Source organism: Cucumis sativus, chromosome 3 (genome assembly GCF_000004075.3).
Source record: "Cucumis sativus cultivar 9930 chromosome 3, Cucumber_9930_V3, whole genome shotgun sequence".
NCBI classification, from domain to species: domain Eukaryota; kingdom Viridiplantae; phylum Streptophyta; class Magnoliopsida; order Cucurbitales; family Cucurbitaceae; genus Cucumis; species Cucumis sativus.
Window position 1 is genome coordinate 4830765 of NC_026657.2, and position 17660 is coordinate 4848424.

Consider the following 17660-nt stretch of genomic DNA (forward strand, 5'->3'; position numbering starts at 1 on the left):
TCCCTTTGATAGGGTTATCTCTTTGGGAATCCAATCGAGAACATGCTGAAAGAATAATCTCTTGAACCTACTTCCATTAAGTTTTATCTGAAGATATAATTGAATCTAAAAGAATGATCATGGAGGGGCACAAGGTGAGAACATTTACAAAAATATCTTTAATCATTCTCATCATTTGACAAAATGTAGAATGACATTCAACATTCATTATATTGTCCTGATTTCAGTAGAAGGAAAAATCTAAGAACAATCAAGACATAAATAAAACAATCACTGGAACACTGAGATCTTCCCATTCCAACTGCACGAGGCGATTACATTAGGCAAGGTCGGGTGGATGGCAATATCTATGCAGGCCTGTTCAGATGCTTTTAGTTTATGTATAAGCAAGGAGGATTTATAATCATAAAAATATATAGAGCCATCTGAAGACCCAGAGATGATTTGCTTGGCATCAAGGCTGAAGTTACATTTTATTGGAAAGCCTGAGACTCCATGACTTTCATACCTCTTGTATTTGTCTAACTTGAAAGGTGGATTTAGAGAGAATATTGCAATATAACCTCCATTTGATTGGGCGATAAAAGCTGGATCAGAGGGGTGACATCTCACAGATGGACAAGTATAGGCTTCCATATAAACCTATTATGTCACTTTCAATTAGCTCTTCTGTATTTCAAACATGCATAATTAAAGTGGGGGGAAAAGAAAACAAAAGATTACCTTAGGCACCTAAATGTATAAAATAGGTATCCCTCTAGTTACCACAACAACTGATCACTCATGGTATTAAAGTAATAACTATTTATATTAGCCACACAGCAGTATTTGCAATTAATTTCAATTATGTTTTATTAACATGCGGAGGGTATTGGATGTATCTTTTTAATTAAAAACCACTTGGAATGATGGGACATAATTAGGTAACATCAGGGTTTGCATAATGTCAAGACCAAAGATTTTTCTTCATATTCAGCTTTATCACAAAGTAGTTGCATTTGGATTATGCAAAACAAATGGACGATGATAAATGACAATTGGAGTGATGAAAAGGAAAACGAAAAAAGACATGCCTGATATGAAAGCGGAACTTCTCTAGTGACATCCCAAATGATGATAGAGCTTTCACTGCTATTGCTCGTGGAAACATCGCTAGAAGAGATGAACTGATTGCTATTGGGAGTAAACTCAACATCAAGGATTGGACCAAGGCGTCGATTGTATTTGTTAACCATTTTTCCAATTCTCATATCCCACATTCGAAGGCTGCCTTTAAGTCCACCTGAAAGGAAGAGATTTGGGTTGTTAGGATGGAACTTTACTACTGCAACGCCTTGATCCTCCTTGAATACTCCAACTTCTGTCCCCTTCTCAACATCAATCAATCTTGAAGCACAATCGTATCCACAAGAAAGAACAGATAATCCTTGTTGTGACCACTGAACATCTTTAACTGCAGCGTTGTGGAAGTTTGACTTGAATGCTAGCTTCTGCCCTGTGCTCCATACGTTCCATATGCAGATTGTGTGATCCATAGCAGCAGAAGCAAGGAGATGAGCTGCATTAACTCTAACAAACAGATCAATAAGCCAAGGCACAAACATGCTCAAGCCATATTAAATAATCTGTCTCATACCAGAATAAAACATCCGGCAATGATATTTAAAACTTGAAAGAACCCAATAGTGAACTCAAATGTCAAATAATTTACTAAAGACGAAAGGAAATAAGAGGAAGCTCACCATGACTTGGTGACCATTGAACTGAATTGACAGCTTTCCTATGGCAATCAAGAATTACAGACATCCTTTTAGGCATCAGACCTTGCTGTAAATAGTCTTTGGCTCTACTTCTCAATAGTGACAAGATATCACGTGGAAGATCAGAATCCGAAAGACTTCCAACTGTTAAAATTGTAAGCTGGATTCATTAGATTCTTGACATGGTACATTTCCTATATGCATTCCTCAATACATTAATATATAATTCTTGGTACATGAAAGTTCATTCTCAGTACATTTCCTATATGCCCCTACAGAGAGTTCTTCCCTCCGTAATCAGGGAAGAAAAAACAAACCAAATACCAAAGAATAATCTTCTTTCTCTTTTAGTTTTGTAAGAGAACATTAGAGTGAAATTTATTGTGCGCATCAGTGGTTCCAAAAGTGGTATTAGAGAATGAATGGAGCACACATCAACCTTTTATTAATAAATGCATCCCTTCCAAAAGTTAAGATATGTTGCATGTATTGGCTGTAGAATCATTAAGGTTATTTAAGCAGATGATCCTAGCAATAGCAATATAAGTTTGTCTCAAAGATTAAGTGTAAGCATAGAATAAGACAACTTACTAAAGCTTCCATCTGTAAACTCAATTAAGAAAAGCATAGTCCTTCCATCCATTAGTTGAGTTTACATTGGTTAGAAGAATAGTATTCCTTCATTGTTTAATGGAAATGATATGATTGCAAGCATATCATTAAAATGATAAAACGGCAAGCATATTACTAAAATAAAAAAGTACTGAAACTATAGAAGAAATTTCCAATCATGATCACTCTATTTATTAATAGATTGATGGAGAAAGAATTGAGGATCAAAGAGTGGTCGACAAAGTCTGACAAGATCCTTAGAAGTATGACAAGAAAGTTCAAACACGTTGTAATAAAACTTGAAGTGTCCATAGATAAGTAAACTCTCCACCCTCCATCAATAGCTAAATGGGATCCTCTTGACCGAATGAGCAAAGAATGGACTACAGTTCTTCTAAGAAAAGGCTTTTTAAACATAAATTAAATTAGACAGAAATCCAGAGGATGGAAAGCCCAACAACTTCAAAGATTCCGAGTCAAAATAAAGATATTCAAACTTGTTCAAACAAGGAAAAATTCCCCTTTAAATACTACTCCATGAGGCATTAAAAAAGACGACACATGCATACATGCAATTCTTTTGTCTAATAAACTAAATTTTATTCCCTTATGTATCTATATAACTTCCACATTCTCTTCACTAGATTTCCCCAACAAGAAGCTTCTTTTTCATCTTCATGAACATAACTTATGATGCTGTGTAGTAAAATACTTAATCTTGATCAATACTTCTTTAATTAATTATCTAATGAAAGGATAATTGATATTTACTTTCACTACAACGATGAACCAAATTGTTCCTTCTTGAGGCCACTTTAGCTCTTGTAGTAGTCTTCTTAATCGAGGTGCTATGACGTGACATACTGGTAATATTATTATGACATTAGTAGTAACATATCAGTAATAAGCTAGATGAAACTTGGTTATAAATAGTGGAGTTGAGGTTTTTTGTTCCGTTTTTAGGCACGGGATCAACATGGCGATTCTCTTGTGAGGGATTTTGGAAGAGACATAACCCTCTCGAAAGACCATTGATATTAAAATTTTATTTACTCTTTTGATAAAAACAACTTTCAATAAGAAAAAGAAAAGAAAACAAGGGCACACAACAAAACAAGCCTACCGAAGAAGGGAGCTCCTTCTACATAAAGGACTACAGCAACGTAAAATAAAGCCTATAGAACAATTACAAAAGGTCTTCAAAATCAAAATTCACCAAGAAACATGAAAGCAAACGAGGGACCAAATCTTACTAGAGTCACAACCCACTTTCCCAAATATCCTACTATTTCCCTCACTCCACAAAACTCATAAGATAGCAAACCCCCAGCAAATATAAAAAGTGACCCGTCTGCTTCTGTGTATTTGTGAAGCAGATTAAGAAGGAAGTAGGAACACCTCGATCATAGCACTAGTGTATTTGTGACAAGCATACAAGAAGCCAAACATATGAAGAAAAGTCTTGGGCACGACTCACAAACTCAAAAATAGTATAGTAAAAGGAAAATTTTGAAGAAAAGAAGAAAACTGTTACAGAAGTAGAGAAAAGATTGAAGAAAAAGAAATGGTGTATGAATAGAAGAAAACGTAGAGAAGAATTAAAAAGAAGAAAAAGAAGTTGAAAAGACAAGACTATTTCCAGACTGCATGCAAACTGTCATGCTACCAAATCTGACAGCCAAGAGGCAGTATTCTTCCTCCCATTAGATGAAAGGATTGTTTAATACTAAGTCTGCTAATTTTAATGTATCTAGAAATTGTTCATTTTTTGTATAAACTATTCGAAAGTCTTGTTAATATTTTCGTTTTCATTTATTAAAAATTCAAGATTTTTCCTCTTTCTCAAAAGCAGACCGGCAACTTTGGTTTCTTTCCCTCCCATTTCTATTTTTTTCTTTTGTATCTAATTCATTTTATTTTTCTTTTGTATTTATTGTATGCTGTTATTGTGATGTTTTTAAATGTAATATTTCACAACATGTGAACAACATAAATTTATTTTGTAAGAAAAAAAATGTGTCCTCAAGTGCCTTAATTTCTCTTGTTAAAGAGTTTTTTATCATTTTATCGTTCTTTGTTTTTCTTTCTTTGCATGACTTGATCCTCCCCGGATCAAAATTCCTTGTTGTATTTTGCAAAACTAGGACAGGAGAAAAAGAGATGAAAAAGAAAGGCTAGACAGCGAAGAACATTTCAAGAAGAAATCTGTGCAAAAAGGACATTTGAAGAAGAGCTTTCAAGAGGAGAAGAAGAAGAAGAAATTATGGCTAATTCTAGCAAAAGTGGACATGTTGTGCCCAACCTGACACGGCATCCACTCTGCTTTACTCAAAACGCCGGATAATTTTGATCTTAAAACTAGTCTCAATCACTTACTACTTATTTTCCACGGTCTTGCAAGTGAAGACCGACACAAGCACACCAAAGAGTTCCATGTTATGTGTTGTGGTATGAAACCACAAGGAGTGACTGAGGAGAAGCTAAACCGCATAACTTTTTCCTTCTTCTTGAAGGACAATGCCAAGGACTGGTCATGCCTCCTTTCTGCCGGATCGATGACAACCTGGGCACAAATGAAGAAACTCTTCCTAGGAAAGTTCTTCTCGACCTCCAAAGCTACCAAGAGCAGGAAAGAGATTTATTGCATCACTCAGGCTAATAGTGAGACATTGGCCCAGTATTGGGTTGTGCTTCAAACGCCTCTGTGACTATTTCCCCATCATCATATTTCAAATGCATTTTTGATACCTCCAAGCAAAGAGGTTGACCATCATATCCACCTGAAAGAAGGAAAGGTTTCAGCGAATGTAAGACCCTATAGATATGTGTCAGCCAAGAGACAGAAATGGAAAAAATGGTGGCCGAAATGTTGTATTCAGGAATCATTAGACAGAGGTCCAACCTCTACTCGAGTCCAGTATTGTTGGTAAAAAAGAAAGATGGAGGTGGAGATTATGTGTTGATTACAGAGCTCTGAATAATGTGACCATTCCTGATAAATTTCCAATTTTAGTGATTGAGGAGTTGTTTGACGAGTTGAATGGAGCATCAGAGTTCTCAAGGATTGATCTTAAATCCAGTACCATCAGATCAGAATGAATCTGGCATGTGTGGAGAAGAAGGCATTTCGTACTCATGAAGGTCACAATGAATTCTTGGTTATGCCACTTGAGCTAACTAATGCTCCTTTTAACATTTCAAGCCTTGATGAATAAGGTCTTCAAGCCATATCTACGAAAGTTTGTCCTCGTGTTTTTTAGTGATATTCTAGTCTACAGTAAAGACTCTGGAGCATATTCAAAATTTTGAAGTAGAATTTGGAGTTTTACGAGAAGCAAAGTTGTATGCTAATAGACTTAAATGTCAATTCCTACAAAGACGACAGGAGTACTTGGGGCACATGATATCAGGTGCCGTGTAGAGGCAGAGCCTAGTAAGATTCGGGCAATTATTGATTAGCCTCCACGAACTTGTATACGAAAAGTAAGGAGCTTCCTAGGCCTGACCAATTATTATAGACGATTTGTCCAAAATTACAAAGCCATTGCAGCCTCATTAACTCAGCTTCTGAAAAGAGGGCATATCAGTGGTCAGAGGAAGCCAGTAAAGCATTTGACCAATTGAAGACAGCAGTGGTAACCCTGCCTATGTTAACCCTACCGAACTTTAGGCAAGTTTTTTAGTTAGAAACATATGTTTCAGGCTATGGTTTAGGGGCAGTATTAATGCAAAACAAACGGCCAATTGCCTTTTTCAGTCACCCTTTCAAGACTAGACAGAGGAAAACTAGTCTATGAAAGAGAATTAATGGCAATTGTGATGGCAGTGTAATGATGGCATCCTTACTTGTTGGGGCATAAATTCATTATAAAGACATACCAGAAACTCTCAAATAATTACTTGAATTGAGAGTGATTCAACCCCACCATCAACCGTGGCTATCCAAACTATTAGGATACGATTTTGAAGTAGTCTATCATCCGAGGGTGGAAAACAAGGTTGCTAACACGTTGTCTAGAAAACATGAAGGGATCGAGTTGGCAAACTTGGTGGTACCCACCTTGCTAGATGTGGTTGTCATCAAGGAGGAGGTCTATAAAGATAGTAAATTGAAGGGGATCACTGAGAAGCTATTGGAGAATGAAGATAGTTTATCTAATTACTCACTCGAGCAAAGGGTGCTGAAATTCAGAGGTCGCTTAGTAATCTCCAAGACCTCCTCGTTACTTCCCTCTATATTACATACATACCATGACTTTGTGTTTGGAGGACATTCGAGTTTCTTACGCACTTATAAAAGATTATTGGGGGAGTTGTATTGGGAAGGTATGAAGGGTGGTATTAAGAAATATGTGGAAGAACGTTTAGTTTGTCAAAGAAATAAATTGTTGGCGCATCACCAACTGAATTGTTGTTGCCCCTGAGCATTCCAAATACAGTATAGGAAGACATTTCGACGGACTTCATTGAGGGACTACCAAAAATCGCAAGGGTTTGATGCCTCTTTGTGGTGGTGGATCGTCTGACAAAATATAGCCATTTTATAGGCTTGAAACACCCATTCACAGTGAAAGGGGTAGCTGATTTTTTTGTGAAGAAGATAATAAAGCTTCATGAATACCCCAAATCTATAGTTTCTGATAGAGATAAGGTTTTCCTAAGCCATTTTTGCTAGAAATCATTCAAACTAGCAGAGACTCAATTGAATAGAAGCACTGCTTACCATTCACAATTAGATAGCCAAACAGAGGTGGTAAATAAAAGTCTTGAAGCCTACCTGCGTTGCTTTTGCGGGAAAAGACCTTCACAGTGGTATGCTTGGTTGCACTGGGCAAAACATTGGCACAACACCACCTATAATGCTTCCATTGATATCATTCCATCGGCCAATGACCACTAGCTCTAATTGCCTACAGAGAGCAAACGGCCACCAATTCCACCCTTGATCATCAATTACAAGAGAGAGATGTAGCCTTGGGAGTTTTAAAGGAGCATTTGACAATGGCCCAACAATGTATGAAGGAATTTGTTGATCGTAAAAGAAGAGAATTGAAGTTTGAAATAGAAGAATATATGTATTTGAAGCTACAACCTCATAAACAGACCTTGATGATGACAGGACATAATGAGAAGCTATCACCTAAGTACTTTGGGCCCTACCGCACTGAAGCAAGAGTGGGGAAGGTAGCGTATCGCTTGGCCTTACCAAAAGAAGCTTCGATCCACCTAGTTTTTTACATCATGCAGCTGAAGAAAACATTGGGGATCAAATAAGACAATGGAACCAGCACTACCTCCCCTATCAAAGAAATTTGAATGGGTGACCGAACCTGAAGGAGTCTATGCCTATTGCAAAAATCCAAATGCTTGGAAGGGACAACCTCCTCATGGTGCTACTTGGGAAACAATTGAAGATTTTAACCAGAAATTTCCTATGTTTCACCTTGAGGGCAAGGTGGATTTAGGAGGGGGAGTAATGTTAGGCCCTCAGTTATACATCAATATCATAGGAGAGGTAAAGGCAAGAAAGAGAGAAACGAGTAAGGGTGGGGACCACTATAAGGGAGGCTATAAATAGAAAGTCGAAGAGAGGGAAGGGTAGTGAGTTGCTTAGTAGAATCTTCTCGAGAATGAGAGTTGATGGCAAAGATAATTGATTGTGATTGTGCTTTGAGTGAATGCACTTAGGGTTATCAACCCATTCTTGTTAATAAGATTAGTATCGTCTATTCGCGACACATTTCACATCATTGCTTTACCATCGGACTTTCCACAAAAGCGTATCTTCTTTCAAGTCCCAGTCCTACTTCACTGATTTCTGCTCATCCTTTCTATGAACATATGGGGGAAAACTAGTACGATTTTGTTCATCCTTCATCAATTGATCTTTTTAACTCAGCTTCATATTCGATGGCACTAGCCTCTTGGTTTAGTGATCTTGATCTTTGTATAACACGATACCAACAAATAAGCAACCCAGCCAATTTTCAACTAAGAAAAAAAGAGAATTAAATGGAATCTAGAAAGCTCTATTTCTTTTCAAAAAAAATTGATTAGAGAGGGGTGTCTATATCAATATGACACCTTGATTGTCTTGGTTTTCAGATTTGTTATTTGGTGAAACTTTTTCCCCTCAAGTGGGCTTCATGATGTTTTTGCCTTAATCATGTTGTGCACATCTTTCTCAAGATCTTTGTGCTTCAATTGTTTTTTCTTTCGGTCCAATCAGCATCTTTATATAACTCATCCTTTATGGATTGACCTGTACCTTTTACTTTCCCTATTTGCACATCCTTGCTTGTATCTTTCATATTGAGCTCTGCTTTTGTTTGAAAAATCTGTAAGAAGTAAGATGATGTAATTTTTTAAAAGAATAATAAGCAAAATAAAGTTCCAACACTTTATGCTTACTTACCTATTCTTTTATAGAAACAACTGCTTTCATTCAGAAAAAATGAAAGAATACAAGGATAACAAAAAAAAAAAGCCTGCTTTTATAGCATGCTAGTTTCATAGAAATGTTTGCTTTCTTACTTAATTAGGATGGCCTAGGAAGTGTTTTCCATCCCCATTCACTTGTTTTCATTGAAATAAGCATTATATGAGACCTTTACAACAATTTTCTTGGCTTACTTTCCTAGCGCACTAGACAACCTTAGTTTTTACTCTTAGGATGGGTTTATGATGTCTCTAAGTTTGTAGTCACTCCAAAAGACCCCACTAGTTGACGTGTTGTTGTTAGGATTCTACACCCTTTTTAATAAAATACCCAACTAGGGCTAAAAAGAGACAGCACCCTGTGATCCTTTATATCTATATATAGCCCAAAGTTACAGCTACAATAAGGAATGAAAATAAGACAATGAACAATAAGAACAAACCTGCACTCTTCACAAGAAGGATACCCCTCTCCTATCGGCTGCTGCCGCCTCCCTTTCCTAAAAGATAACCCAAAAAGATACCTATCCCTATTTCTCAATCATTCTATTTATACTCACCCTCAAATTCCTACCCAGTGGGACCCTCCTGCACATTCTTTTATTTCCCACTCATTCTCTCTCCTTACATGTTGGTGAGTTTCCCTTCTTACCCTTCCTAACATACGTATGTATGATTGGGGGTCTCACAGTTGTCTCACTTGAGAGGGTGCAATATGAGACTAAGAAGAAAAAGAGAGTCATGAGTCTAAGTGAATAAAAACAAAAGAGTGAAAGGAAAGCAAGCTTAGAAAAATTAAAATAGAAAGAAAAAAGAAAAGAAAGAAAGAGAAGAAGAAAAATAAAGCACAAGAAAATTTTGTTGAGTGAGTAAATAGATAGGGTAAAAGGAGCTACCTCCATTGTGATAAGTTAGGATGCCCATGAAACCTTAGGTTTAAGCCCTATTATAAGCCTTTTTATGAGTTCTTCATTGTGACACTCCTTCATTTCCTATATATACCACTTCATTTTCCAAGAAAAAACATGCAAGGACTGAGAGGGGCGCACCCATCCCAAGTTATAAGCCTTTTTATGAGTTCTTCAACTTCTCACCACCTTTCATAGTTTCTTTTGATTTGTATTATGGCTTGATGTTGGGGAACCTCGATTGCTACTAAGGTATGTGAACTTTGTTAGTCTTTGTTTAGTTATGGATTTGGATGAACCCATTGCATGTTTATGAGAGGATTGTGCTAAATATATGTATATTTTTATCTCTTAGCCATCTGTATCTCTTGCTTTAATTCTTTAGTGTGTGGAATGGTTGAGACTGACAACCCAAGTCATTAAGCATATTGCATGCTAAACACTAGAAACATACATAAATTGTAATTGTTATGTATTGATTGCCAAAGTAGCAAGAGTCATCTCATGAGTATAGGGTTTGTTTCACGGCATTTTTGGAAACATCGTATAATTGCCTTGAGTAGCTTAGAGATAGAGAGAAATTGATTAATTAGTTGGTGTTTTTGTCAGTTAATCATCATGATTTCACCCTAGAACCCAATGCATGTGTTTGATTAATCTCTTAATGAATTTCACATCTTAATTAGTCAGCACACAGTTTAACTAGGATGCAAGTCTTAATTAATAGTTTACGACGTTTAATGTCAGTATTACCCATTAAGTAGACTGTGTGAGCAAGATTGATTGAGTAATATCCAAGGACCATAAATATGAATTAGGGGGTTCCATTTCTGTTAACTAAGCGTGAATAGGGGGATTCCATTTCCGTTAACCAAGCGCATCTGCTCATTTAACAAAATCAAAGGAACAACCACCTTCTTTAGCTCACTTATCCTTTGATTCTCAAGTTCACACACAACCCACCAATTTACCGCTTTAACTAAAAATGGGTTTTAAGGAATTAATCTTTGAGCTTCCTTGAAATTCAACCCAGTCTGACCACTAATGCTACTCTTTCATAATAATCAATCGTATAAAATATAAATATTATTTGATCGATTGAAGGGCTTAACAACCTTGTCTCTGTCAGATAGTCCTCGAATTCCCCGCACGCAAGAGGCCACAGTAAGAAAAAGGAAAGGATCCCACACAACCAATCATACCAACCCATCTCCTTAGTTTTTCATGATCACAATTGATTTGCAAAATTTGACACTTGATCTTATTTTAAGCCCAAACATCGCCTCAAAGAATCCCACACGGTGGTTAAGGATCCTAAAGGAGTTCTCTTTACCAGAGCAACATAGTGTCGTCAACAAACTAAAGATGAGATGAAGCCACCACCATTGAACCAACCTTAAAAGGGTTCGATTTATAACGTTACCTTCCAACTCTTTCAAGATGAGTCTATTCATAGCATCCACAGCTAGTAAGAACAACAAAGGAAGAAAAAGGGTCTCCAGTTTTAGCCACCTTAAAGACTTGATTGATCCGTTTGGATTTCCATTCACAAGGACTGAGCAACTCAAATTCCTGACATAGTTCCATATCCACATTCTTCATTTATAACCAAAACCTTTTTTACCATGACCTTGTCCAGGAAGTCCCAATCAACCTGGTCGTATGCCTCTTCGAAGTTAATTTTAGAAATCACTTCTTCCTTTACCTATTCAATTGGTTCTTTATTCCCTTATATTTCATAGTAAATATAAAGTAACTGATCCAATTAACCTCATCTCTAAGTCTTAAATAACAGCATCAATTCCTTAACAAAATTTTCCCAGAATCCCGAATTCATCACTAAAGTTCATTGGAAACAAGTGGAACCAAACTATAAGTACACAAAGAGACGAGATAGTTTAGCAATTAACAATATGAACCAGCATGAGTAAGGATATTCAACTTGAAGCAATAAAATTCTTCTACATAGAATATTAAAAGGGGCAATTGATTGAACTAAAACTATTGCTTTCAATTAACGGAAAAATTAGAAGCTAAATAAACGAAAAGGACAGATACCAGGTGGAGTTTGAAATGATGGGTTAGGAAATGAGTCTGGAGCCCTTGATGCTGGAGTTGAACTCAAGAGTGCTCGCTCTCTCTTGGAAACGTAGCGTCCAGGAACCATAATCCTCTCATGAGTCTCAGAATTAGAGTCCGAGCAATGCAATGACCGTAAGTTCGGCTTGAATTTAAAAGGTTCGCGTTCGGGTCTCTTTGAAGGTGAAGAGGAGAGGGCCAAGCGCTTGGGCTTAGGTTCATCTTCTTCGTCGTAATCGTCAGAGGAATTTGAGTAAGCTTTGAACAGAGATTCCATAGCTCTGAAATAGAGAAGAACGTAAGAAAAGACAGAAAAAGTTTGATCACAACGAGAGATCTGAAGATGGAAGCATTGTGCAAATGGCAGCTTGGAGTGTGAGGCTACAGAATAAGAGACGGAGAGAAAATGGATACAGAGATGTGTCAAAGACCGACAACAGAGAGGGGCTGGTGTGTCGGTCTGTGGGCGCCGTAGGGAATGAGGAAGAAGAAAGAAACCTAGGTGGGGGGCCGGGATCGTTCTGCGGCCGAACGTCGACGGCAGCGAGGAGAAATAGCCAAATAAGAGACACTGTCATCAATTACCTTTTTTTATTTTCGCATTTGATGTTGTCATAAAATAGAAAAAACTAATTAGTCTTATCACATGTCACCTTCTAATTTTCTTTTAAACGATCATGATAGGTTGTCGTATAGAAAATGATAAATGATCGTGTAGGTAGTATCAACACGATCGTACGCTAAATGAAATGTTTACTATAGCAAGCGATCATTTATATCATATCCACACAATTGTGTAGTACTTTTAAAATTATGGAAAAAAATGGTTCAAATCTAAATGATCGTGTTGATCCGTAAATGATTATTTAAATCATATCCACGCAATTATGTTCTTTTTAAACAATGAGAAAAAAACTTCAATTTTAAATGATTGTGTTGATAATACTAAACAATCGTGTTGACTTGATAACCGATCATTTAGATCATATTAAAATGATATTTAAACGAACTTGATATCCTGGAATAGGAGCTAGAAGAAAAAAATGAATAAAAATTGGAGAAAGAAAATGTGGAAGATGAGCTAAAGAAATCTAAAAGAGAAGATAAATAAAATACAAATAAGAAGAAAAAAAAGTGACAAATCATCCGAAATATCAATGGCAACTATGAAATTTATAAAAATATTTTATCGGCATCATAGTCTTTTTATTTTTATTACACATGTCATAAATATTTTGGTGTTTTATTACGTTTACGAAAATTAACCCACTTAAAATGGTTGTTTTTTCTAATGCTTTCATATCATATTAAACATTTAGGGAACGTTTGGAGAAAGTGTTAGGTTATGGAAGGGTTAATGTTATGATAAAACTAGTTATGATAGTATGTGTTTGAGAGATCATGGAAGTAGTGTTATGATAAGATGTACTCATCTAAGGGTTGTCCTCATTCATAGTGGAGGAAGAGGCGCAAAGAACATTGCATGAGAAAGATCTCGAACCCAATCGAGATGAGGTGCCTTTTATTCATTTATATTTCAAAATGCAAATTTTCTATATTTAATTTATTAAATTGTCCTATTTAGTAAAACAATTTTCAGAAATTTATTTAAATGTGACATCCATTTTAACCTTTTTTTAGGTAGTTGTTAAGTGCGAATAAATTATTAATTATTATTATTTTAAATTCATATTTAAACTCCAAATACACAAATTTCGTATATTTAATTTACCAAATCATACTAATTTTCGTAAAATAATTTGGCTTAATTTCTTTAAATACGATGTGAAATTTTCAACATTTTTTAAAGTAATCGTTACGGTTGATTAAATCACTGATTTTTCTTTTAAACATAAAACATTCTATTTGTTTTTTCCCTCTTTTTAAAGAAGGTGATTGTTGTTCCACGAGCAACAAAAATGAAAAAAAAAAAATAGAAACTTAATGAAATATATAAAAATAAGGAAGAAAAAGAAAACAAAACTACATTTTGAAAAAGTATGAGCATAATTTGGTAAAAAAATTAATTCAAATAAATCTTAATTCAAATTTCGCCATTAAATTGAATTTTTTTAAAGAAAATTCTTGTACATTCAAAGTTTAAATACCTTTTTAAATGGAAAATTGCATCAAATGAAAAAAAAAACATTTAGAAAAAAACAGCTCGTGGATCCAATTTGTTTTTGCATATTATGAAAACAACAAAATTAGTGATATTAGACAGTAATCATAAGGCTATCAGAGGGTCATCACTTTTATATTTACTACTTTTGCAAATTTAGAAAATGTTGTGACTTATATTTTGTTATTATAATTTTTTTTTTTGCTACTTTTGCAAAAGCTCTTTTTAAAATATTTTGTTATACATTTTTTTAGGGTTTTTTTTTAAATAGAACAAAATAGCAAAATATTTACACTGTATACCGTATAGAACAATTTCAAAAATGAAAAATGTATAGAATAATTTCAAAAATGAAAAATGCCCACAGCCCACAATGAAAATTTCCAAAAATGTTCTACAATTAATTGGCATCCAGCGCTCATAATATATTTGGAAAACAATCGTTTAGATTTAGCTATTCTTCTATATACGATCATTAAGATTTGGATAACCAAATCTAAATGATTTTTTTTAGTACGTAATCGTTTAGATTTGACACACGAAAGTTTAATTTAATCGTTTAAATTTAGTCGATTAAATTTTGGTAGCCAAATATAAACGATTTTTTTCAAGATTTTTTTGTATGTGATCATTTAGATTTGACACATGATCATTTACATTTGGCACACGATCGTTTAGATTTGATCGGTTAAATTAAGTAGTCAAGTCTCGACTATTTTTTTCAAGATTTTTTGACACGATCATTTATATTTAGAACATGAACGTTTATATTTGGAATGTGATCGTTTACATTTGACAATCAAATATCTCGAATGATTTTTTTTCACAATATTTTATATTTAGCACACGATCTTGACTCAAATAATAATTTTTAAAAATATTACAAAATTACAAAAAAAAAAAGATGATGGAAAGGAAAAGAAAAAAAATTACAGAAAAAGAGAAAAATACAATGGAAAGGAAAAGAAAAATTGCAGAAGAAAGAATATGAAAATGAATGGCTTAATCACATTCCTCTACTTCTTGTGAGACGTCTGACTATGAAACCACTTGGTATTCTTATCCTCCCATTTGAGCCACTCGTCACGCGATCTACTTTCCAATATATCTCATTCTCTTCTAGCAAATTTCCAAGCTCAACCTCTGCTTTACAAATATTCCTTTTGTCCCACCCTCATCACAACTTTTAAAGGTTTCAACTTCCTCTTCTTTTTTATGAATGGCGTTTCAGATAGAACCTGTCAGCTTACCAAGGTTCTAGTTTCTTAGGCTTTCTAGACAAAATTTAACCCTATCCAAAAATCCAGTCACCCCCTCCTCTCTAGATTGCATCCAACAACTGTTAATAATATTTCTATACTTCTAAAACTTCAACCATCCATCCTTGACTATGATCAATTTGTCACTCTTTTTTGTAAAATTTTAGGTACTTGCACTACCATTTTAAAGATGACAGGTCTATGATCGACCAACAAAAATTTAAATGACTAATCTGGATATGAAGGAATCTAGTCGCAAAATCATTATTGATGAGGAAGTGGTCCAGTCTTTCTTTGATGACTTTGCGTCTGATATTTCGTTTTCAAGTAAACATATCATCTTTTCACCCAGAATTGTGAAGAGCACAATTGTCCCAAGCTTCATGAAACTGGTTCATTTGATTTTGACTTCTACCATTACATAAACAATTAATTTATGAAATTATTCTATTTTCGTAGATAACTCTCAAATAGCTCGTACTCTTAGGAGACGTGAGCACTTGAGGAACTTGGAGTTGGAGCGATATGTTGCACAAAATGAGAAGATTCTCATATCGATTGCTTCAGTACAGGATGAGTTGATCCCTCCACACGCCGTTCACTTCAACTATATCGAGCTGTATGAATAATTTTCCAGTTCATTTTCTTAAGTGGATTGACGTTACGGCAGATTATATCGAGCTCGTGAAGGGCTCTTTACAGGTAAGTTTTAAAATCAATCGTACATATATGTTACTTACCTACTGCGTGTATATATAGAATCGTAATCCGTGTGTACTTTTCTTTTGTAGCAATTTGTCGTGTTTGATTTCACAGATCCAGCAACTAATCGGTTTGTTGAGCATCAAATGTTCACCACCTAGAAGGAGTTTAGGGGGCAAAACCATCGTCGATTCAAGAAGTTGAGTGATTTTGACAGAAACATGCCAACTCACCCCCTCATATTGAAAAATCATGTGGAAGATTGACATTTCCTATGCAACCACTACCTTACTCGACAATTTGAGGTGATTTAGAACTTTTAATGTTCTCAAATAATAGTTCATTTTTTTATGTACCATTTTGATATTATTTGGTTGTAAGAGTAATCAACGATGAATAGGGCTGCTAGAGCGAAGTAGCCCTACAACCATAGTAGCGACGCCAAGTCGTTTATACAATGAGTGTGCAAGCTCATTAAAAAATGGGGTCATCCAATCGACCGAGTGGAGTTGTTCAAGGAAACACATGCTCGGGATGACTGGTTCAATTCGCCAGCAATTGCAGATGCTCATGTAACTTTCTGCTATGTTTTTTTCTTTTTTATACGTACATTTCATTTACACACGATTTACTTAATTGATACAATTTTTATTGCATAATCAAATGTTGGTCATCCAATCCCAGCCTGCCCTAGAGGGTTCTCAACCACTTTCTGGAGACGAGATATGCGAGATAGTTTTGGGTAGACGATCAAACTACTCAAAAGGTCTTGGTTGAGACCCATGTAGGCCAAAGTCCCGACACGCTGCTGTCAATTCTTTCTCTACATCCCATGAGCGAGAGATGCACGTCAGAAATGTTCACGAGCTAAAAACTCGTCTTTAGGAAGTAGAAAAAGAAAGTAGATGGAGGCACAAGAAAAATGATCAGAAGATGATTAAAGAAATGAGGAAGATAATTGAAGAGCTCACTCGGGCAGCGAGAGGACCTTGATATCTTCATTTAATGTACATAATTTTAAACTTTTACATTCTTTCATTTCTTATTGGGGTGATATATATTTAAACTTTCATTCGAAGACATGGGGGGATTGCATTTGTATCGCTTAGATTAGTTTTTTAGTTTTTAGTTTAGCTTATTCATGTTATTTTTCTACCTACAAATGTTTGTATTTTTATATATTTGAATTAATTTTAATATATATTTGATTTGATATTTTATTAATTTTACATTACCTATATTATAATTTCAATCATTTAAATCGAATTCAATCCTAATAGTGACAACAAAAAATTAAATAATAAAAGAATTAGTAAAAGGGCTTTCTCGACGCAGAATCCACGTCGTGAATGGCCGCATGTAACGACATGGCATCGTTTCAAGTTATGTCGACACTGCGTCGGTCTTACCTTCAATGACCTACACGACGATGTCAACACTTTCTTATTGCCGTCAAGTTGACTTGACGTCGACAGAACTCTTTTGTCGACACTCAGACTTGACGTCGACATTAGTGTATTGTCGACGTGTTGACCTTGTCGGTGAATCATGCGTAAGCCAAAATCCTATATTGACGTCGTCTCGTACCAACGTCTCCATTACCTCTTACAACACGTCAATCATGACATCAATGCTGATGTGCCCTTCTACGTCAGTGTAGCTTTTGCTCAAGCATAATGGCATTTTAGCGACACATAGTTGCGTTGACAAACCCTATGCTTCTTGTAGTGAAGTAGAAGTATTCAAAATTTCAATAATATCTCTAGTTTAAATCTCTAGA

General features: G+C 35.3%; 1 protein-coding gene across 6 annotated transcripts; it reads right to left on the reverse strand.

Moving 5' to 3' along the window:
* Positions 1 to 46: 46 nt before the first annotated feature.
* Positions 47 to 12382, reverse strand: LOC101214186 (WD repeat-containing protein 25). 6 transcript variants are annotated; one of them, XM_011652239.2, is made up of 5 exons: positions 11777 to 11914; positions 4749 to 5152; positions 1743 to 1904; positions 1074 to 1558; positions 47 to 642 (listed from the first exon to the last, which is right to left on the reverse strand). In XM_011652239.2, exons 2-5 carry the CDS (start codon positions 4861 to 4863, stop codon positions 271 to 273), a joined length of 1134 nt encoding a protein of 377 aa, XP_011650541.1. In that variant the 5' UTR covers positions 4864 to 5152; positions 11777 to 11914; the 3' UTR covers positions 47 to 270. The 6 variants fall into 6 exon arrangements, with proteins under 6 accessions (XP_011650541.1, XP_031738525.1, XP_031738526.1 ...); XM_031882665.1 differs by having other exon boundaries at positions 3144 to 5152; XM_031882666.1 differs by lacking the exon at positions 4749 to 5152 and adding an exon at positions 8641 to 8710 and having other exon boundaries at positions 11777 to 11912.
* Between the last annotated feature and the right edge of the window lie 5278 nt (positions 12383 to 17660).

Coding starts and splice junctions, on each gene's coding strand:
- LOC101214186 (XM_011652238.2), bottom strand. CDS start 12,074: ATGGAATCTCTGTTCAAAGCTTACTCAAATTCCTCTGACGATTACGAC. Junction 1,559..1,742: donor TCAATGGTCACCAAGTCATG/GTGAGCTTCCTC, acceptor GAGTTAATGCAG/CTCATCTCCTTGCTTCTGCT. Junction 643..1,073: donor AAGTTCCGCTTTCATATCAG/GCATGTCTTTTT, acceptor GTGACATAATAG/GTTTATATGGAAGCCTATAC.